At 36.7% G+C, this 22,965-nt stretch overlaps 1 protein-coding gene across 13 annotated transcripts in view; it reads right to left on the bottom strand.

Annotated features, from left to right (window-relative positions):
- The window catches only part of TASOR2 (transcription activation suppressor family member 2), a 66,555-nt gene extending 44,021 nt beyond the window's left edge, over positions 1–22,534 (bottom strand). For 6 of the 13 annotated variants that reach the window (XM_019738235.2, XM_019738231.2, XM_074325028.1 and 3 more), the window contains exons 1-4: positions 22,003–22,524; positions 6,773–6,918; positions 6,383–6,478; positions 4,999–5,071 (exon numbers count right to left, since the gene is read on the bottom strand). In XM_019738235.2, the coding sequence (XP_019593794.2) occupies positions 4,999–5,071; positions 6,383–6,478; positions 6,773–6,918; positions 22,003–22,060 (373 nt within the window). In that variant the 5' untranslated portion in view covers positions 22,061–22,524. Of the gene's footprint in view, positions 1–4,998; positions 5,072–6,382; positions 6,479–6,772; positions 6,919–19,853; positions 19,984–22,002 lie in introns of all 13 variants that reach the window. The other 7 variants (XM_074325033.1, XM_074325031.1, XM_074325035.1 and 4 more) reach the window with 3 other exon arrangements.
- Positions 22,535–22,965: the final 431 nt, after the last annotated feature.

Raw genomic sequence — 22,965 nt, forward strand, 5'->3', positions numbered from 1 at the left:
TGAAGATATGACTGAACTACTGAAATCTCACGATAAATCTTTAACAGATGAGCAGTTGCTAAAGTGTTTTTTCTTGAGATGGAATCCACTCCTGGTGAAAATGCTGTGAAGACTGTTGAAATGACAACAAAGGATTTAGACTATTACATAAACTCAGTTGAGAAAGCAGCGGCAGGGTTTAAGAGTACTGATGTCCATTTTGAAAGTTTTACTGTGGATAAAAGGCTATCCAACAGCATTGCACGTTACAGAGAAATCGTTTACGAAAGGAAGAGTCAGTCAATGCGGCAAACTTCATTTTTGTCTTAGTTTCAGAAAACCCTCCAACAGCAAAAAGATTATGACTTGCTGAAGGCTCAGATGATGGTCAGCATTTTTTACCAATAAAGTATTTTTTAATTAAAGTGTGTATATTGTTTTTTTAGACATAATGCTATTGCACATTTAATAGACTACGTACAATATAGTATAAACATAACTTTCATATGCACTGGGAAACCAAAAAATTTGAGACTCACTTTACTGAGATATTTGCTTCATTATGGTGGTCTGGAACCGAACTCGCAGTATCTCCGAGATATGTCTGTACTGTACTCACCCTTCTTCTTGTGACGTGTTGGTGGAACCATACCATAAACAAGATGGCTGTTGCCCACACTGATTGTTGCTAGAACACCGGCAGGTAATTTTTGCTTTTGAAAGCGCGTGGTTCTTTGCTCTGTATGCTAGCTACACCTGGCTTCATCTCTTCGGCCCTGCAGTGTTACCACATACGTAGTACCAGAGTTAGTCTGTCCTTCCAAGTTTTATGTCCTGGTGCTTCCTCTGCGTTTTTATAAATGTAGGTTTTATTGGGCATCTTCTTCCAGAAGAGCCCAGTTTCAACACAACTGAAGACTTGTTTGGATGGTATCCTTTCTCCTTAACTTCTTCAACTCTGATGGAAATGTGGCAGCAGCTTCTTCATAGGCAGATGTAGCCTCTCCAGCAATTTTTACATTTTTCAGTCCAAACCTATTCCTGAACCTGTAACCACCCCTTACTTGCAGTAAATGGCTTGGTGTCACTCATTTCAGGGGGTCCCTGGACGAAGTCTTTACATAGGCTCAGTGCCTTCTGGCTCAACACATTGCCATCAATTGGAGTATGTTTTCTGTTCACGTCTTCCACTCACAAATGTAATTAATGCCTTTTCCATCTTAACTAAACACTTAACTACGCACTGTGGCTGTAACTTTTGCAGTTTGAGGTATGACAGCAAAACTAGCACACATTTCTTTTTTCTTCTGCACAATTTCACGGAGAGATTTCTTATCACAGATCTTAGCAACTTCAGCACACAATTTTTTTTCTTATTAAGTTGAGAACGTCCAACTTTTCACTTGAAGGAAGTACTTGACAGCTTCTCTTCGGCATATCTGAATTGCCAGCATCACTGCTCTTGCACTTTGGGGCCATTATTAAGTCAAATCAGGGCGACTTGACCACCAGCACTGCGATACCAGGACAGTCAATCTGATAACTTAGAGGGTTGCAAAATGAAAAACGGGAGGGCAGCCTCTATAGTGCGGATAACGCTGAACAAAGTGATAACTCACGTCCTGGGTGGGACAGCTAGAGATTTCATCATGCTGCTCAGCATGGCATGCAATTTAAAACTTACGAATTGCTTATTTCTAGAATTTTCCATTTAGTATTTTTGGACTTCAGTTGACCACAGGTAACTGAAACTGCAGACAGTGAAACCATGAGATAAAGGGCGGGGAATACTCTTATTTAATACTATGTGCTGAGGTTTACTAAATGGCAGGTTTGTGCTAGGCAGCTTTGACATAAAAGGAAATAAAACAAGGTCCCAGTCTTCAAGCAGCTTATTCTGCTAAACTGTAAATTCCAGTAAGACAGGGGTTATATTAGTTTTGTTCACCACTGTAGCCACATCATAGCCCAACATATAGTAGGTACTTAAATATTTATCAGATATGTTATACCTGAGGACACTCAGATATGGAAATAATTAAATTTGTCTGGGAAAGGAGTCCTTTAGACAGAGAGAGGAACAAAATTCTAAGTAGAGAATAGAGTGAACAAAAGTATGGAAGCATAAAAGAAGACACATTATTTAGAACAGCAGGCCAGTGTTGGAACAAGGGAGAAAGTAGTAAAAGTTGAGGCTGAAAAGAAAGCTTGGAACTCAACAGTAAAGACCGTTGCAGAGCTTGCTAATCAATCAGACTTTACTCTATAGGGAGCAGAGACTCCTCAAATCTGAGTCTATAGAGGGGAGAGACTAGAAGCAAGAACAACTAGAAAGCTACTGTAGGAGTTGAGACAGGAGAGGAGGACCCCCACACGGCAGCAAGAGTGAGAATAAGGAGGACAAGACAGATTTCAGGGATATTCCTGAATGAAAGTATCTCTTTCTTTTGAAATATAAGACAATAGTGAGAACACTTTGGTATAGTGGAACGAGCAATAAACTGAGGGTCAGAAGCTTGGGTTCCAGTTCCCAGTTTTCCGCTTACTAATAACAACCATGTGACTGAGGAGTATGTCACTTACGGGGGAGGGTGCGCTTGGGTCACAGATACATAAACCACAGGGTTCTCAGGAAGATTTAAAAAGAGCAATACACTTTTAAAACTAAAACACTACATTAACATAAAACATTACCATTATACACAGAACTACCCATTTCTATTTGAGCCAAAAACTGCAAAATATACACCGGCAATAGTGCTATTTTTTTCTCATCCCCAGTGTGTGTGTCTTTGTTAGGAACAATGCAGCTTCCACTCCACCATGCTACTGAAGCAAGCCTCTCAAACATCAACAAAATCATGGGATTGCAGAAAAAAATGGCCTTCTATTTTAAGAGATGTAAGCTGAGGTGTTTAGTTGTAATTTACTTTCCAATTCTTCAGCAAAAAAAAAGAAGAGAAGAAAAAATTAAACAAATGAAGGGAATGATGTAAAATATTATGCTAAACATAGGTGATGATGGGTATATTATATCATGCTCTCTACTTTTTCTGTTAGCATTTTTCATAATGAATAGAAAAGTGGGGGGGGTGAAGAAGAATCGGCAAAAAGAAAAAAAGATTTTATGTAAAATGTTACTGGGTTATGAATTTATCCTTTTTTATGTCTTTTAGAAGAGCTGAAAGTTAAGTTTTAAAATTTTTGTTTTACAGAGTTATCCAGCAATTCCATTCCTAGGTATATACCCAAGAGAAATGAAAACACACATCTGTACAAAACTTGTACACGAATGTACATAGCAGCTAATAGCAGCTATTTTTAATACCATATTTCCCTGAAAATAAGACCTAGTTGGACAATCAACTCTAATGCGTCTTCTGGAGCAAAAATTAATATAAGACCCAGTCTTACGTTACTATAAGACTGGGTCTTATATGACATAATATAAGACTGGGTCGTATATAACATAAGACTGGGTCTTACAGTAATTTTTGCTCCAAAAGACGCATTAGAGCTGATTGTCCAGCTACGTCTTAATTTGGGGGAAACACAATAAGAGCCAAAAAGTGGAAACAACCAAATGTTCATCAACTGCTGGATGGATGAAGAAAACATGGTATAACCATACAATGGAATATGATTCAACCAAAATGGGAATGAAGTACTGGTACATGCTACAGCATGGGTTAACCTTAAAAACACTAAATAAAAGACAATAGTCACAAAAATCATATATGACTCCATTTATACGTACTGTCTGGAAAAGACAAATCCAGAGGCAAAAAGTAGATTAGTGGTTACCTAGGCTGGAGGTAGTGTGGAATGGGAGTTACTGTTAATAGGTACAGGATTTCTTTTTACGGTGATGAAAATGGTCTAAAATTCATTGTGATGATGGTTCACAACTCTGTGAATATACTAAAAATCAGTGAATTTTACCCATTTAGGGTAAAACTGGTAGGTGAATTTCATATCAATAAAGCTATTTTAAAAAAAGTCAGCAGGAATCTAGCCATGAAGTTCAATAATCTTTCGGTCTTGCTTTCCAAACTCTGCAGCAGCTGATACAGCTAAACCCCTCCTTAGATCACTGATTTCTGTAAAAATCTACTTCCTGATTCTTCATCCATCTGACTGCTTCTGACTCCTCTTCCTTCTATACCCTCCCCATCCCACCTCTTGGTCGCACAAGGATCCAAAAGTTCTATTCTTTGCCATCCTTTCCTTCTCTACTGTCCCATGTAGAGAAGGGCTTCAACTAAGACCAACCCCCACCACCATGACCCCCAACCTCCATTCCCAATCCCTTTCCTAATTATTTCTACCACCAGCAGGATATCTTCCAGAAACACAAAAATCCCATTATTTCTCAAATTTAATTCATGAAAGTAGTAGTGTTCACTTACTGAGAGTTTACTAGATTGCACTGTGCTCAACACTTTAGAGTCTCATGCATGCATCCTCACAACAAATCTAGAAGATAGTTTTATCTACTTTACAGCTGAGAAAACTAAAGCTTAAAGAAATTTAGGGTTAACCGATTTTCTTACCACAAGATTAGCTTTCTCTTTTAACTTATCAGCTTCCCTACCAATCTCCGCTCCTTCTGTGTCTCTTTTCTATTAGTAATATCACTGTAGTGTAAGTTTAAACCCTTATCTTTGATTACTTCCTTTCTCTTACTCCTCACATTCCATAGTTGCCAAGTTTGCTTAGTTCTATCTATTCTCTATTCCTACTGCCATTATGAAAGCATAGAAGAGGAATTCACCAGCCCTGGGTGACTATCATAATTTACTGGCACTGAAAGATATTTCAGTATCTGTTCTAGTCCAAACAACCTGTAAAACAAAGTTCTGATCATATCACTCCTATTACACTCAAAGCTCATTTATAAAGTTTTGATTCTAAAGATTATTATTTGTTTATCATTAATGAAACTGGTTTTTAATATGGAATAAACTAAACCCTACTTCATCTTGTAAAAGAAGAGATTCTTTTTTCTTACAGACTTACCTTTTGCTGGGTCACCCAGAGTGGTAATAGCACTGCTGCCAATACAGAGTCCACGCTGACATGCCAACTTTGCCTTTAAACAAAAGACAGTACCTTGCTTATTACATCAGTCTTGGGAGAGTTAATGAAGTATCACTATACTCTATAAACTTTCAAATAAGTTAAGAATCCATATAATATATGTATTCATGGCACAAAGCAAGCTTATGTGAAACAATTGGTTAATAGTTGCAAGTTTTTCATGAAATGTTACCATTTCTGTTAACAGAAACGTCAACAGCAAAACCAAATTAAACAAGATCACAGATAAGTCCTCTCTTAAAGATTAATTTTCCAATTATAGCTTTGGAGTCACTAAATTTGAAAATGTCTTACCCCAAATGTCTTCTGTAGTATGAATCCATAACATATCTTACTTGGAAGTAGATGATTAAGGAAATATATAAACTTCCAGTATTACTATATATCTTTTACCCTGTTTCCCCAAAAATAAGACCTAGTCGGACAATCAGCTCTAATGTGTCTTTTGGAGCAAAAATTAATATAAGACCCAGTCTTATATTGTATTACATAAGACCCAGTCTTATATTGTATTATATAAGACCGGGTCTTGTTTTACTATATATTTTACTCTTATTTTACTATAAGACCGGGTCTTATATAATACAATATAGGACTGGGTCTTACATTAATTTTTGCTCCAGAAGACACACTAGAGTTGACTGACTGGCTAGGTCTTATTTTCGGGAAAATATGGTAATATTAATCATTTTAAAAATAAGCCTACTCTTGTTCTTTAAAAATCATTAACCAAACCAAGACATTACCTTTGAATCATGTTAAAATTGCATCTAGATGCCATACACATCTTTGGAGACATAGCCTGCACAGTTTCCTTCTCCCACAAGTTAGGTACAAGCAAAAATATAGATGCTCAATCTTCAAAGACAGGCATGAAACAATTCCAAGTAACCAGAATGCTGGAAGTGTTCATCTTATCCCAAAACCATGGAATTTAAACTTGAAAAAACTCCACAAGGGACAGACAGTATCTATGTAAATAATGATACAGAATGGACAAATATCCATTCACTCCATCAAAAGGCATTACTGGTATTTAAGAATCTAAATCTCACTATGAGCTTACAAATGCACTTAAGGTAAAAATAAAAAGGACCTATAAAAAGTTGCAGAAATCAAATCTCTTTCATAACTAGCTTTCACTGTCATTTGCATTGCCACCAAACTAAGTAACAAAAAACACTGATGAACAGTAATCTTACAATTCTTACCTGACTGAAATACTAATATTTAAGTTTAATGGTATCATTAGTTTTGTACATTAATATCACAAAATTAATTTTCTACAACCTAATTCCCTTACCTGCTTTTCAGTTTCAAACAGAAGAAACCCGTAAGTTTCTTGAAGTTCTTCCTGAGTATAGTTACTTGCTTTCTTTTCTTGGTAAAAAGTTTTATACTGTGTAAAGAGAGAATACCCAAATGCTATAAACATGTTATTTCTGCCCTGCAAATTAACTTTTTAAAATGCATCATCTGAATTCCTCCTGCTAAAAGACTAACAAAAGTTATCATTTTTCTATTCCCTAGAATATATTATTATTACCCTCCAAGTGACTATTTCCAAGGATCTTTTATCTGAAAAGTGATAGCTTAAAAGAACTAGGCTTTTTTACCCAAAATGATGGGTCTACTTCTTTAAAGCTAAAATAAAACTAACACACAGAAACACAGTGTGCACCAACCACCTCACCTCATTTAAGAAAATGTCATTTTTCACCAAAGTCACTTGACTGTACTGAAAACCATGCTCAGATGCAGAGTCCAAGTAAGAAGTATGGAGAATTGAAACTGCCCTCTGGAAGAGAGCGTCTGAATTCAAGGACACTGTTTCAAAAACTGTAAAACACAAACAAAAATAATCAACTGTTTAAGATAACTGAAGGATGGAGGTTTTTGGCACACTAAATATCTCTGAACACCTCTTCTACTTCCTTCCTATGTAAGACTTTCACAAAGAGTTTTGGCGGTCATATCTATATTATCTTAACTTAAAAGAGCTCTCATGTAAAGAAAATAATCTAAATGGATTACAACTGAGGGTGAATTATTTTTAATACAAGAGTAAAATATACCCTGCCAGATCCCTTATGCCTTATAGTTTAAAGCTGTTATAATTGCAGTTGGTAAAAGAAGATCTAACTGTATTGTCAAGTTAACAGTTAGCAATCACTTAGACCAATGTTTCTCATCTTTATGATTTCTTAAACCTATGCCATATTTTAATAAACTTTCCCTTCTCATCTTTTCACCAAATCCCCAAGTAAGTCTATTACATTCCTTTTAAGAAGCCTACTATTACACAGTCAGCAAACATATTAGAAATCATTGGATCTTTGGGGTCTCCTCACCAGCTTAGATGTGTCTACTGAACTTTACTTCTTATGGGTTGTATTATAAAATCATGTTTTTCATTTTACAAAAACAAAACTTTATTATTTTTTGAAAGTGCTTTTTTCAAACCATACCCATGTGCTTGCTATCCCACAGATTCTGATATGTACGTCCCATGAGAGGCGTATTTCGTAATTGAGTATTGCTTACTCGATCCAGTAATTCTCTTGATTGAGCCTTGGTGCCTTTTTTTTTTTTTTAAATTGGGGAAGTGGAACAGGACTTTATTGGGGAACAGTGTGTACTTCCAGGCCTTTTTTCCAAGTCAAGTTGTTGTCCTTTCAATCAAGTTGTTGTCCTTTCAATCTTAGTTGTGGAGGGCGCAGCTCAGCTCCAGGTCCAGTTGCCATTTCTAGTTGCAGGTGGCATAGCCTACCATCCCTTGCGGGAGTCAAACTGGCAACCTTGTGGTTAGAGGATGCGCTCCAACCAACTGAGCCATCGGGGAGCTCAGCAGCAGCTCAGCTCAAGGGGCCGTGTTCAATCTTAGTTGCAGGGGGCGGAGCCCATCATCCCTTGCAGGACTCGAGGAATCGAGCTGGCAACCTTGTGGTTGAGAGCACATGCTCCAACCAACTGAGCCATCCAGGAGGCAGCTCAGCTCAAGGTGCCGTGTTCAATCTTAGTTGCAGGGGGTGCTGCCCACCATCCCTTGCGGGAGTTGAGGAATCGAACTGGCAACCTTGTGGTTGAGAGCCCACTGGCCCATGTGGGAATCGAACTGGCAGCCTTTGGAGTTAGGAGCATGGAGCTCTAACCGCCTGAGCCACCTGGCTGGCCCGAGCCTTGGTGCCTTTTGATTTTACAAGTCTCCACTTTGGCAAGAACTGAGCCTAATGAATTCTCGTAACACTTAACCATTTGATTTGTTTGATTTGTTAACCATTCAATTTGTATCCTCTTTACTTTCTTTAACAAGGTATGTGTGGGGAGTACAGACTGTTATTAATAGTTTATAAATAATAAAGAGAATAATTTCTACAGCACTGGAAGTTTTAGTCATAGAGTATAAGTAAGTACATTAATACAGCTTCCTATTCTTACCAGAACTCTGCAAATTACATTAAGGTTCAAAAGTTACAGGAAAAATAGCATTTTAATTAAAATTAACTTATGAACAACAGGTAAGAAAAAAAGAAGCTATACTATCACAGAAATGAAAACAAACATTTCAGTAAAATTAATTTGGACTAAACCATCCTAACACTTCAATTATATGAAGGTAGTTTAAAAATGCAAAGCTCCTAGAACCAATGATGAAAGATTATAAATAAGAAGGAAGGAAAGAGGATGAAATATTTAAGAATATTCTGAAGTTGGTACATCTGATCCATATCAACTGTTGTACTTTTTCTCCATTTCACTTTCTCCTTCAGTATTAGTATACCAATGCTGTACAAAATAAGGATATTCTAAAGACATTAAAATAGCAAAACACTCGTGATAATAACTAAAATTATGGCTTTTCTTTAGCTGCATTACTCAAAACAAACTCGGAAGCCTATGCACTTGCAAATTTATCTTACAAATAATCTACACTGCTAGCTCAACTACAAATCAGGATTCTTTCAAAAATTATAATTCTGGAAACCTTGTATTTAATGTTTTTAAAAAGACAATATAATAAAAAAATCTAAGTGTACTCTGAGGCTCAATATTTAAGAAGAAATATATTGCTTACAGTGAAATATAAATGGTGTCACAGCTTTAGAAATGAACTGTCTCTATCAACTTCCCCAAAATCTGCAAGATGTTAATAGGTAGGCACAGATTTTAAGTTTCAGAAGTACTAAATACTACATATATCCCGATATTTGAGTGTCAATGAACAATATAGTGAAAACTGTAAAAAAACAGTGCAACTGAAAAAAAAAATCCTATCTCACACAGTGTTTCCCAAATACATGTGGTCAGAGAATACTTAATTTACACCAGTGTGTAGAGTACTGTTCCTAATAAAGCTATTAATAAATGATTTAAAATAAACAAGGAGAAACAGTAGGAAATAAATTACTTTGTACTTACATATTTTTATTTCTAAAATTATGTATTTATGGTTAAAAATCCTTCCCCTTTAGGTCAGCATTCTCCAAATAACAATATATTTATAAAAGTAATCATTTTACAGTTAGAAGGAAAAACACGTCAAAAGCCAAGTTGTAGAAAATCACCGCAAATCCTGACTCTTTCATGACTTCATAATAGATGAATATTACATCAATTATACTCTCAAGAAAGCACAAGTTTCCTGCTCTATAAATAAGTAGATGAGAATTTTATTGAGAAATTATTTGACATTGTCTCTTCTTACACAATATACTTTCATTTACGAGTCTAACTACTAGACAAAACAATATGAGCACCAAATAAGTGAATGACCTCATTTTTGCTCAGCAATGCATGTGTTTTATTTATACATTCAAGGTTATGAGAAAATTAGGAGAATGAAGAGGGGACCATTCCACAAAGAAACCTAAAACAACATCTAAGAAAGTAACTTGAAAAGTACCTGACTCTAAAGTGGAAAGAGTGTTCCTTAGGGTTTACGTGATCAATTGAGAGCACACAGAGAAAAGTTAAGTTCAATCACAATAGCTCTACAGAAATTGAGTTAGTATGCTTTCCTGTAGCACCTGGCTTTGGGCACATTTCTCTATTTGTGAATTAAATCTGAAAAGTCAAGTCAAGCTTGACACAGGTTGGATTCTGCTCAAAGTACCCTGCACTAACTCCCCTTCTTCAAAATCCATCACAGAGACAGTGAGTTTCTGGTTTTGGACACTTCTGTTTTAAATTTCTTTTTTTTCTTTCTCCTCCCCCCCTACCCCCCCGCCACTGTTTCTCAGTAGGACACAGCTCCCTGGCCCATGCTGGTATTAACTATAGAAGGCACAGCTCACTGGCCCATGTGGGAATTGAACCGGAGACCCCGGCATTAGGAGCTCGGCGCTCCAACCAACTGAGCCACTGGGCTGGCCCTGTTTTAAATTTCTAATAAAAGGGATCAGAAAATAGTAAATCAACTTCTGATGCTATGCCACAGGTATTTCTTTTCATTCTATAAGCATCTGATCTGTAAGCAAATAATGACAACGACGTAGATGTCACAAAATTCTGACAAAAATTGGCCACTTCTACATCTTCCCAGAACTTCATGACCACATCTCCTGTGTGTGCACTAAGCAGTAGCACTCACCAAAGATAGAAACACTCAGAACCCAACAACACCTGCCATTAAAGGCCCTTATTAGGGTTCCCTAGAGACAGACTGCAAGCTACAGCTATCATACGATCTATGTCATAGTCCTATCTGTGACATCATACCTCACTCATCTAGTCTAAGTAGGCCACGTGATAGCTGTTGAAGGAACAGCCCATCCCTTAATCATCTAATCCTAAAATGTATTACCATTACTTTTAAGATATTAAAACATTGCCAGTTTAAGATAAATACAACTTTTTTAGAGCACAATTTGGCAGGACCTAACAAAAACTGAAATGTGCATACTGAATAACCATTCCATTTCTGGGAATCTGTTCCTCAGAAATACTAGCGTAAGTGCACAGGATATATGTACAAGGGTGTTCTGTGCACCAGAATCTATAATAGCAAAAAACACTGGCGATAACCTACATTGTCATCAACAGGGAAATGCATTGGAACTACTAAAGTAAATCTGTACATACTAACATATAAAAATATCTATTATATTCTATGAAGCAAATTAACACACATTATATAATGTCATTTTGGTTAAAAAAAATACATTAAAAATTATGTGTTTGAAAATGTAGATAAAAATCTAGAAAGATGGGAAACCAAATTGTTAACAGTGTTTAAACCAATGGTGTGGGTAAGAGAGGAACTCACACGTTTTACTTTATATATATTACTACATTTTAGGTTTTTCCTACATAAGCATGTATTACTTCTATCTAAAATATCTCAATTCAGATTCAAGTAAAATGAACCATAATTTCAAAGAAATACAAATAGAGGAATGTGACAATTTTCCTTAAACAAGTATCTTTTCTGATGTAATTTGAAAACTTAATCACCTACCAACTAATGATTATAAGAAATTTAGCTAATGGAAAAGCTTTTTAAAGTCCTTTCATTTTATTGATTAAAATTTTTTAAATTAGCTTTTCGGCTGGAACCACCATCTTACATTAATTGTTCAAAATGACCAACACACAGGGAAAGAGGAGAGGCCCCCGCTGTATGTTCTCTAGGCCTTTTAGAAAACATGGAGTTGTTCCTTTGGCTGCATACACGCAACTCGACAAGAAAGGTGATATTGTAGACATCAAGGGAATGGGCACTGCTCGAAAAGATGCCCCCAAATGTTCCCGTGGCAAAACTGGAAGTGTCTATGTTACCCAGCACGTGGCCGGCACTATTTTACACAAACAAGTTAAGGGCAAGATTCTTGCCAAGAGAATTAATGTACGTACTGAGCATATTAAGCACTTTAAGAGCCGAGACAGCTTCCTGAAACGGGTGACAGAAAACATCAGAAAAAGAAGGAAGCCAAAGACAAAGGTACCTGCCTTCAACTGAAACGCCAGCCTGCCTCGCGCAGAGCAGCCCCTTTGTGAGAACCAACAGAAAGGAGCCTGAGCTGCTGGAACCCGTTCCCTATGAATTCACGGCATGACAGGTACAAAAAATAAAAGGCATGTACTGTTAAAAAACTTTTTTAAAAAAATTATACTGGTCTACTTTGGATTCACTGGTAATAACTTATAGCATTTAGCTTAATACCCACTCTTTTCTGATATGAACCCTGTCTCGGTCTTCTCTAAGAGAGAATGTAGCTGGGAGGGTGGTCTTAATTCACTTTTACCAAGTATACCCCCAGAATTCTTGACATAGTCCTGTTCTCTGTTAATGTCATAAATGCTAAAATGAAAAAAGAAAAAATTAAACCATAAAGTGAATAGCTCTTGTTATGGTATATCTACTATATAAACAAATGTTCACTGAGCATCTAATCTGCATTAGGTATAATTCTGTAATGTTTACCTCCTTTAACAACTGCAGGGCTAAGGGCTAAATTTGCTCTATAAGCAGTAACACACAGAATAAAATGCTTTTCCTCCAATATTCTTTAAGCTCTAAGGAAAATTTTGTTCACAGAAATAAATTATGCTAATAGGAATCACTTTTGCCTCACTGCAAGAAAAAAAAAAATCTTTCAAAAATGAAGAGTAGAGATTATAGAAACATCCATGTTCTACTGGTTAGAAATAACAAAATCAGATAGAACACAAATAAAATCTCTCCCCACACCCAAATTAGTTGTATATGATTCATCCATTCATTAAACAAAACTATTAGTGGCAATTATTATCTATCCGGGACTGCGCTATACCCTGGATTTATTAGACAAATACGAATCTCTACAATGAAAGCTGGAAAAGGAACACAAGCCTGTCAAGAAACCAGTACTGTAAATGTGTAGGGGAACCTAGAAATAACTAGTGCATAATGCTACAACCAATTTCACCGAGACAGGGATATGTCAAGAAAGGTTTCATAGAGGCATTGATACTTGAAAATGTGAGTAGTGTTCAAACTGATAAACCAAAAAAGGGCACTATTGTGTGTTTTCTAGGCAATGAAAGTAGTAGGAGCAAATGCAGAGGCTTCAAGACACACATAAAGAACTGCAATTTGTTTATATTTAAGGGATTCAATATGCTATAAAAAATGGCACGTGTAGTTTTATAGTACAGCTTTTTTTCAAAAAGGATTTGAGGCAGAATTATGCAGATATATTCAAGATTCTTTAGAAAAATTAGCAAGATTGATGATATTCATTCAGTGAGCGAGTAGGTTATTTATGTGAAGAGGGGAGAACTGGGAATCAGGAGACCAGGATCCCAGCGCAGGCCCATCACTAACTTGTTCTGAGACCTTAGTGTGACGATGACACTGACTTGACTGCCTTCCCAATTCTCAGGCCCTTAGTTCTTCCCTTCGCCCAGTTTTGTTTAGGTATTGGGTGATCCCAGGCTTCAGGAGAGGCTTGGGAGCAGGGTGGTGGTGGGGGTGTGTGTGTCTTAGTTACTCTAAACTCACATGGTAGTTTTACTCTTTGGTTAGTGACTGTTTTAGGAATAAACATGTGACTCAATTCTGGCCAATGTGATGTGAATGGACTCTACAAAGAGAATTCTGGAAAAGGTTTCTTACAAAAGACCAGGAGGAAAAGATGTACTCTTCCTGCCTCCATCTTTTTCTAGCTTTAGGGCCTGTGTGTTTGTGGCCTGGACCTCCCTGCAACCAAGATGAGACTCATCAGCCAACGCACTAAGGAAGGACCCAAACAGAAAGAACCCAGATCCTTGATGACGTCCTTGAACTGGTGAATGAACTAACCTGGAGCTGTCCTGCTTCGGGGTCTTTTAATATGTGAATAAATGTCCCTTGCTGTTTAAGTCACTTTTATTGGCAGCTGACAGCACATTAACTATGGACTTTGTTAAGTTATTCTAAGGCCTCAGTTAGTTGTAATTATCTCTCTAGGGCTCCTTTCAGTTCTAACACCGAGACGCTACAAACTGCCTTACTGAAGGCCTGTCACATATGAGGAGGCAACGTGCATTGCACTAGATAATTTATCAAATTCCTTTTTTATGTGTTGCCATACAGAAACATGTATTACCCTAGTATTTATCAGAAGTTAATATAACTTCTGTGAAAACTTGAAACTTAAAAATATAAGGTATTTAAAGCCTCTGACTGCTTGATTCCCATGTACTCAATAAAGCTTATCTCCCTCCCAGGCACAAAGGCAAAATACCCTTGACTCAGATCACTATTCATGTAACGTTCATCATTAGTTATATATAGTCTGATTTTCACACCCCTCCCCCACTTCACGTCTAAATTTTCCCCATATTTAAAGCCTAGCCCAAGATCTAGTTTCTCCGATGTCTTAAGATTTTTCCAGCTCACATTAATCATTCCTCACAGCGTTCCACAGATATTTACCACAGCCCTGTTATATGTATAGCTCTAAATGGAGATGGAGATTATAGGAGAAAACTAGAAGAGCCGCTGCCTATCAAAAGGGTAGTCTTTAACATTTAGGTCATAATTTCAGAATATGTGTCACACTGTTATGTTCAGGAGAATCTCTTCAGACTGAAGGAAGGGAGTAGAACAAGTGATTAAGGGCATGAACTCTGGAATCAAAAGCTTGGCAAGGCTAGATTTTGAAGCCAAGTCTTTCTCGTTTTGTGACTTTGATAAAGCTTTTTAAACTTTCTTCCCCTTCTTTTTAAAAATAAATGTCAACAAAGCATATACACTAAATAAAAAGCCAAATACCACTAGGCTTATCAGTCACAGCCACCACCTTCCCAGGGAGCCCCTATTTTCATTCCTCTTAAGCAACCACTTTCAACTTTAGCTGTATCTTCTGGTATAACACTATGCTTCTAAATAAAATACCTGTATAAACTTTAGATATTCCTTTAATGAAAAAATACCTACATACACACACACACACACACACACACACACACACACACTTCTTCCTGTCCTCTCAGTTGTATCACTATTTTTGTTCTATTAGTATTTGATGTTTCACTAAATTGAATGCACTAATCGTGCCTGAGCCAGAATTTTTTTCTTACACCATGTTTTATTTTTCGGAATTTCAAATTGCCTCTGCTTAATTTTCAGTTACCAATCATTATTTTGGCCTAAAAATGTACTTAGAGAACTCAAAATATCCTCTGAATAGACAGCTGCATCAAGCGTTTTGGAGACCTCCTTCGCGAAGCCGTGTCGCCCAGCTTCAGTCTGGACTTGTGCTCTAACACTACTTGCCTAGCTTGTGACCTTGCTGGGAGATGATGAGACACAACACTGATCTATAGATGTTCAATACAATCCGTGTGTGCAGAAACTGATAACACGATTCTAAAACTTGTATGGGAATTCAAAGGATTTAGAACAGCCAAAACAATTCTGGAAAAGAAGAACAAAGTTGAAGGATTCAAAATCTGATTTCCGAATTGCTACGTATTAAAATAGTCAAAACTGTGGTGTTGATGTAAACATGTACAGATCAACAGAACAGCACAGAGTTCAGATACTTGATTTTCAGCAACACTGCCAATATAATTCAATAGGGAAAAACATATTTTTACAACAAATTGTGCTATAACAACCAAAATAGAAAAAAATCCATAAACCTCAACCCTACTTCAAACCATAAGATTCAACTTGAAATGAATCACAGACCTAAACACAAAAGCTATAATTATAAAGTTAATAGAAAAAGATCACAGGAAAAAAATCTTGACTGTGGGGCATGTAAAGATTTTTGAGGGCATAAAAATCAGTTACCATAAAAGAAAAACTGATACATTAAACTTCACAAAAATTACACCTTCTGATCTTCAAAAGACATCATTAAAAGCTGAATATATTTCAGAAGAACTTCTGTCCAGAACATACAAAGAAGTCTTAGACACACTTCACAGAAGACATACTAATGATAAATACAAGGGGAAATGGTCAACATTACTATTAGTTATCAGGGAAGTGCTGATTAAAACCACAATAAAATTCTAGTCACCCACTAGAATGGCTAAAATTAAAAAGAAAATGCTAAGTATTGACAAAGATTAGGAACAACTGAAACTCTAATACATTCCTGGTAGAAATATAAAACTATATAGCCAATTGGGAAAGTAGTTTTGCTTTAGACATCCTTATAAAGTAATTGACCTTTGTTCTGGTTCCTCATGAAACTCGGTTTACTGATTTGTTTTAGCATGAAACAATCAGTCTGCAATGAAATGGTTGCCGTGAACTCATTACTATATTTATTACAAGGATATTGCTAAGTAGTTTTAGCCCTCTTACAGGAAAATCCTAAGAATAAATTTCTCTCAGGGACAATTACATTTTAAGACCTGCTTCAGATCCTTTTGATTATTACAGATGACAAAAGGGAAAGTGACACCTATCCATGCCATATCGAAGTTTTCTTTTCTTCTCTTCTTTTTTTTTTTTTTTAATTGAGACCACCCCTAGATATCCCATCCCAAATGCTCTGGGCAAAGAAAAGGCCTGTTCATTAAAGGTGGTGCACAGAGAGGTACAGGATAACCATAGTGTGAAGCAGGTGCTTGAACTGGTCAAACCACGCCTCAAGAATTGGTGTCTCAAATTGTCTTTCTCTTAATGAGGGAGCAGGTGTACCCAAAGGTTCTAAAAGGGTCTATTTCACCATGTCAAGGAGGGTAGTGAGTCTTTACACAGAATATTAGCTAGGGATTTAGTCCTCCAATTAAGTGTTATCAAAATATTATTAAGAGAAAACAGGAATTATGCCCCAGACACATTTCTTCTAACAAAAGTAATAATTTTAACAGAAGCCAAATTTAAAACCAAAAACAAAACGCCAATTGAGTTAATCAATAAAAGTAAAAGCTGATTGATTCTTTTGGAATAAAAGTGGTAATCTTTCAGCAAATATAATCAAGAGAAAGAAAAAATTTAATATCGGGAACAAAAAGGACATAATGACAAATATAGAGAAAAGATTTGTACAATTATAAATTACTATACATAATTTATACGAGTAAACTTGAAAACTGTAAGAATTTATCAACATTGGTCAAAATGGAAGAAACTTCTGAATAAACCAATTATGATGAAAAGCTGAAAAGAGTAGTCATAGTTCTACCCCCTCTCGCAAAAGACAAGTCCCAGAGTTTTATTATCAAGTTTCACCTTTCACTTATCAGATGATCAAAAATCCACAACTTTGGCAATGCATTCTGTTGGGGAAGCCATGGGAAACAAAGTGAAAAGCAAAAGACCAGGAGAAAAATATATACTACGTAGTTTATCAAAGATTTTTTTATACATTAAGATAGACATTATCAATAGAATATAAAAATGGAAATTCACAGTTCAGGAATTATGAATAGCCACTAAACACACTTCAAAACATCTCCAATTTATAGATTTTAGAAGCCAAATAATCCCAAGAAACAAAGATGCATTACAGTGCAACAGCAGAAAGCTGAAAACAAAGAAAAATATCAAAGCAGCCAGAGAAAAAAGTATTGAGACTGACAGCTGACTTCTCAATAGCAATCACGGAAACCAAAAGATAGAGGAATAAGATCTTCCATGTACTAAAAACAACTGCCAAACTAAACTGCTCTATTCAGCAAAAACATCCTTCAAAAGTGACAGTGAAACAAAGACATTTTCAGGTAAACAAAAATTGAAAGAGTTCATCCTCAAAAGACCTTCAATAAAAGCCATTCCAAAGGACATATTTTAAATAGAAGGAAAATGGCCCCAGATGGATGGTCTAAAAGATAAAAGAAGCAACGAATAACAAAGTAGTAAAAATGTGGAAAATATACATAAGCACTGACTGTAAAACATAACAATAATTCTAAACAGGTATGCTTCTTTCTGGTAAGAATATTTTTATGATATTTTTATGAGAGTTATAAAATTTATATGATAGTTAACATACAAGTGATGAAGAGGCTGAATGAAGTTAAACTTCTAAGGTTCTGGTATTGTCTAATAGGAAAGTAAAGATACTGGTTATTTTTAGATTATGAAGAGTCAAAGACACATGCTATTTCTAGGCTAACTATAAAGAGAAAAAAACCACAGAATTTCCAAACTATTATGTGAGAAAACTGGAATGATAAAAGATATTAAGTCAATATTTAAAAAATAAAAAAAAGGAGAGAAAAACAAATATAGAACAGCCAGGACAAATAGAAAGAACAAAGTAAGAGCAATTGTAAATATAAAAATGTAAATATCCCAGCTAAAAAAGTTTTAAAATTGCATTAAAAAATTCCAACAGGTGCTCTTTAAGAGACATCTCAAACACACAAGTGCATATGAATCTACAGCGATCTCAAAAGTTTTTTTAATTTATTAAATTAACACAAAAAGAAATATACAATAGAAATACCACAAAATTTTAAAAATCACTGAAAAGACAATTCTAACTGATAAACTAGAGGCAAGATGAATTAACAGAAAGAGAGGAAATGGACAGACACATTCAATATCAGAAATGAAAAAAAGGAGACATAATTACATATGCTTCAGACATTAACGATAGTAAGAGGGCACTCTTAACTCTAGGGGGTGGCAGTTAGCTCAGTTGGTTAGAGTGTGGTGCTAATAACACTAAGGTTGCCAGTTCGATCCCCACATGGGCCACTGTGAGCTGGGCCCTCCTTGAAAAAAAACAACTCTGTGCCCAAAAAATGTTAAAAATTTAGACAAAATGGACAGAGTCCTAGAAAAATCTAACTCACCACAACTGACAAAATTACCAAAAAAAATCTGGATAATACTGTAACCACTAAAGAAATTTTATCACTAGTCAAAAATCTGCCAGTAGCAAAACTTCAGACCCAAGTGGATTCAATGGTAAATTCTACCACAATTAGTTATCCACATGAGAATAAAGTTAAATTATATCTGTACTCCAAATTACACACAAATAATTCCAAGTATACAGACATGAAATGGAAACCTTTAAAATTAAGGATTTCTGCTCATCAAAAACACCACAAAGAGACAGAAAAGGTATTTGCAACCCATTTCTAAATACACAGCTGAGGACAGATTTTCTTCATATACTTCAACCAAAACAGTATATTGCAACAGATTGAATGCAGAAGCAAACATGAGACTCCATAGTCATTAAAGATCTTTGCAAAAGTGTAAAACAAAGCTACTCTTGTCACTAATTTTTTGTTTTGTTTTGGAAAATAGTAATGTTTCATTAAAAATGTTATTTACGTTAAAGTTTAATAGGTTTCTTATTATTACTAGAGGTAGCAATAAATATACCAATAGATGTCACATCTATTATATTTAAAATTAGCTAGTTTTAATATCTAATATAATCCAAATAAACAAAAGATCTTAGGAGGTCCTTAGTTTTTAAAAGTGTTAAGGAGTCCTGAAATCAAAAAGTTTCTGAATTGCTGAACTATAGGCATATGCTTCAACATGGATGAATCTCAGGAACATAATATTTAACAAAAGTAATTCACAAACTATACAGAATGATCCTATTTAAATAAAGTTCCAAAACAGGTGGAATTATATGTTGGTTAAGGGTACACAAATAATTGATAAAATTATAAAGAAAGGCAAGAGAATAACACAAAATTCAGGATATCCATGGTGATGGGGCAGGGAACATTTTGCTTCTGGGGAGCAGTAAAGGCTTCCACAGTACTTGCGATGTTGTATTAAGCTGGGTAGAAATATATTTTTTTGTTGTTTTACAGTACATATAAATGATATATTTCACAACAAAAATTTTAATAGAAGAAACAAGAAGACATACCTATTCTCCTAGAAGGAAAAACTCAAAAGAATGTCTCTCTTCTCAAATTAATCTATAAATTCAATGCAATCACAAACAATATCCCAACAAGATTTTCTACAGAACTTGAAAGGATGGTTCTAAATTTCATCTGGAAGAAAAACGCAAAAAGAGAGCCCAAAGCTTTTTTCAAAAGAAAGTACAAAAATATATAATAAAGCTACAATCATCAAAACAGTCTGGCAATAGCTAAGTGGGTCAAAGAATAGTTCAGAACCCCCAAAAATAAACGAGCAAAGGATGACCAGGCCAAAAATGTTTAACTTTCTTATTACCCAAGGAAGATAAAAATTAAAATGAGATGTTATTTTCAATTATCAGAAGATTGGTAAAATATTAAAGAAATAATGTTACCATCCAATGTTGGCCAGCAAGAAGATAAAAACACCTTTTGAGTGAAGATAAAAGGGTACAATGATTTCAGGACAATTTAACAGCATTAGTAACCAGCATTCCAATAGAGAATCAATTCTACAGAAATACTATCAATAGGAAATCAATTCTACAGAAATACTGTCATGAGCACATGAAGCATTGTTTATAATACCAAAAAACATAATCACTGCAGCATCATTAGTTATAAGGGAAAACTTGAAAATAACTTATCCCTTCAGAGAGGGATGAAAAACTCACATTTGATAAATAGATGCCATATCTATTTAATTATACTAAATAGATACCACACTGCATTTAATTAACAAATGATTATGTCTCAGGCAAGTTTTTAGGCACTGAGAATTTTAATTCATTTAAGCAACTACGTTGTTATTACAGGAGATGCTCATGATACAGCTCCTTTTTAAAGAGAACTGGTAACGTTTGAGAAATGTCCTGAAAACACAAAATTTCAAACACTGTTCTTTGTCTTTCTTAAAATAATTGTATACAAACAATGTCACTTTTTTTCATCTCTAGTTTGGGTTAGTTATTTACTGATGTACTGAACATATTATACAGTGCTATCCAGTTCTAAAAGGTAATTTTTCAACAGAAGAGTATTCTTATACTATTAAGGAGTATCTGCTTGGTATAAACTTCCTGACTAGGCTTACTACCAATCTGGATCCTGTAATATTAAATATCATATACACACCCCCTTTCCCTTCTAATGTTTTTTCAGGGGAACACAGGGGCCTTTAGATCACTAATGTTAGTACAGTAACACCATACACAACACTTAAGTTTAGAATATATTTTCTTAAACCTTATTCTAATTTTACCTTACAGGGAGAATAAAGAAGGTTAAATTTTTGGATTGCAAATAGACAAATGGTAATTAAATGAAACTTGAGGATTTTCAAAGTATCTTCCTCAAATTTTGAGGTTAATCTTCCACATTCTCCCACAAAATGCAGCTTGGTACCTCTTTCAGACAAACTGCTGGATTGCATGGACCAACCTATTATGACATTCCTTATGTGCTACTTCAGTTTTTTTGCTAAATAACTCTCCCTATGGAGAGATCTCTTCCTTTTATACCTACTTTTAAAAAGAAAGGGGGATGCACTGTCATGACGTCTCTACAGAAAGAAACCTGAGGTGCAAAGTTCATAAAGAACCCTTAGAAAATTATTTAACAGCCAGTCCATACCAAACGAGCAAAGGTTCAACTACATATTTATTATAATATCCAGAAGGATGAAGACTCCTCTGAAAAGCAACTCAAAGGAAATGCTTACACCGTTCTAGACGCTGGCTCAAAAACGGAAAAACTGAATTTTGAAGCCCTATACGAACTTGTAAAATGCTGACTTCCTGGAACAAATTAAGATCGATATTGAGAATGGCCACAGGTGGTAAAAGGTGTAGTAAAATCCAAAGAGCGGCAAAGCAAAAACGATTCTGAAAACGACCGGCCCCTCCCACCCCAGGCACCCCAGAGCAGGGAAAACAGGCAAGAACACGTTAGTCATTCATCATTCAAGAAAAGCACGCAAAAGCTTTTATAATTTTTAAAATTTAAACTACAACAGCGAAGCCCCCAATAGGAACCACAAACGCCCAAGCAGCTCACGCCAAGCATTTAGCCTCGGAGGACGGGGTCTCCTCCTCCCTTCCAGGTGTCTACAAAGGTCCACAAACCAAGGAGCCCACACCGAGGAAATTTTACCTGTCTTTTGTGCTGTCGCCGCCGCCGAGAATTTGGGATTATTCAATTTCTTCCTCATGGTTTTATACGTTGTCCACTCCTCCACACATGCGCTTCCTTTTTTGTCCGTCCCTCGCGGCCAAATGTGAGATGTTTTTGGACCTTGTTAATGAGCTGCCTTCTCTGCCTCCTTCCCGGCTAGGGAGCCCTCGAGCCGCCTTTTTTCAGGACTCTCCTCCCGGATTTCCTATGGGCGCTCTCGGCGCCCGCTTTGCACAGGTTCGTCAGAGGCGCGCAGGACCCTCCACGTCGCAGCCCGTCGTTCCTCTCCGCCCAGGAGCGTGAGGGGGCCGGCCCGGGCCTTGCGCGGCGGCCCTGAGGCGCAGGCGGGAGGGACACGGGCCCGGTGTCCACGCTCGAAGCCCGCAGGGCCCACCGCGCTAGTCAGCCACCCGTCGTCCCTCCCCCACAGAGTCATAGAAAGGAACCCACGCCGAGAAGCCCCGCGGCCCGAGGGAACATGTCGACTTTCTCAGTGACGCCACTGGCAACCGGAAGTAAAACCCCAAGGCCTCGGGAAAGGGGGGAAGAGAAAGTGAAAACTGAACTGTGGCGCACCCCCAAAAAGCAGAAGCCAATCACGCAGGACAAGTCGACGCGCAGGCGCCAACTGCGGCAGGCGTCCACGCGGCGCTGCCTTCTTATCTCTGCGCAGACGCGAGTCCGCAACGCGCCCTGGGATTGGACGACGGAACTGGCGTGCACAGCGTCGGAGCGGGGCCCGGCGTCTCGCGGGGCTGGCACGTCGCCGAACGTGGAAAAAGCGAATGGAAAAAACGCGGAATACCTCTGTGACGAGCCTACGTGTGCTGTGGGGGTTCGCTTGCTCTACCATCGGGCGGCTTTGCGTCTCTCGCCGAAACTGCCGTGATGACGCTTGTTTTGTTTTGCCCAAAAGAAGCATTTATGAAATTTCGTCTTTGT

The sequence above is a fragment of the Rhinolophus sinicus genome, linkage group LG02 (genome assembly GCF_036562045.2).
Source record: "Rhinolophus sinicus isolate RSC01 linkage group LG02, ASM3656204v1, whole genome shotgun sequence".
Taxonomy (NCBI): domain Eukaryota; kingdom Metazoa; phylum Chordata; class Mammalia; order Chiroptera; family Rhinolophidae; genus Rhinolophus; species Rhinolophus sinicus.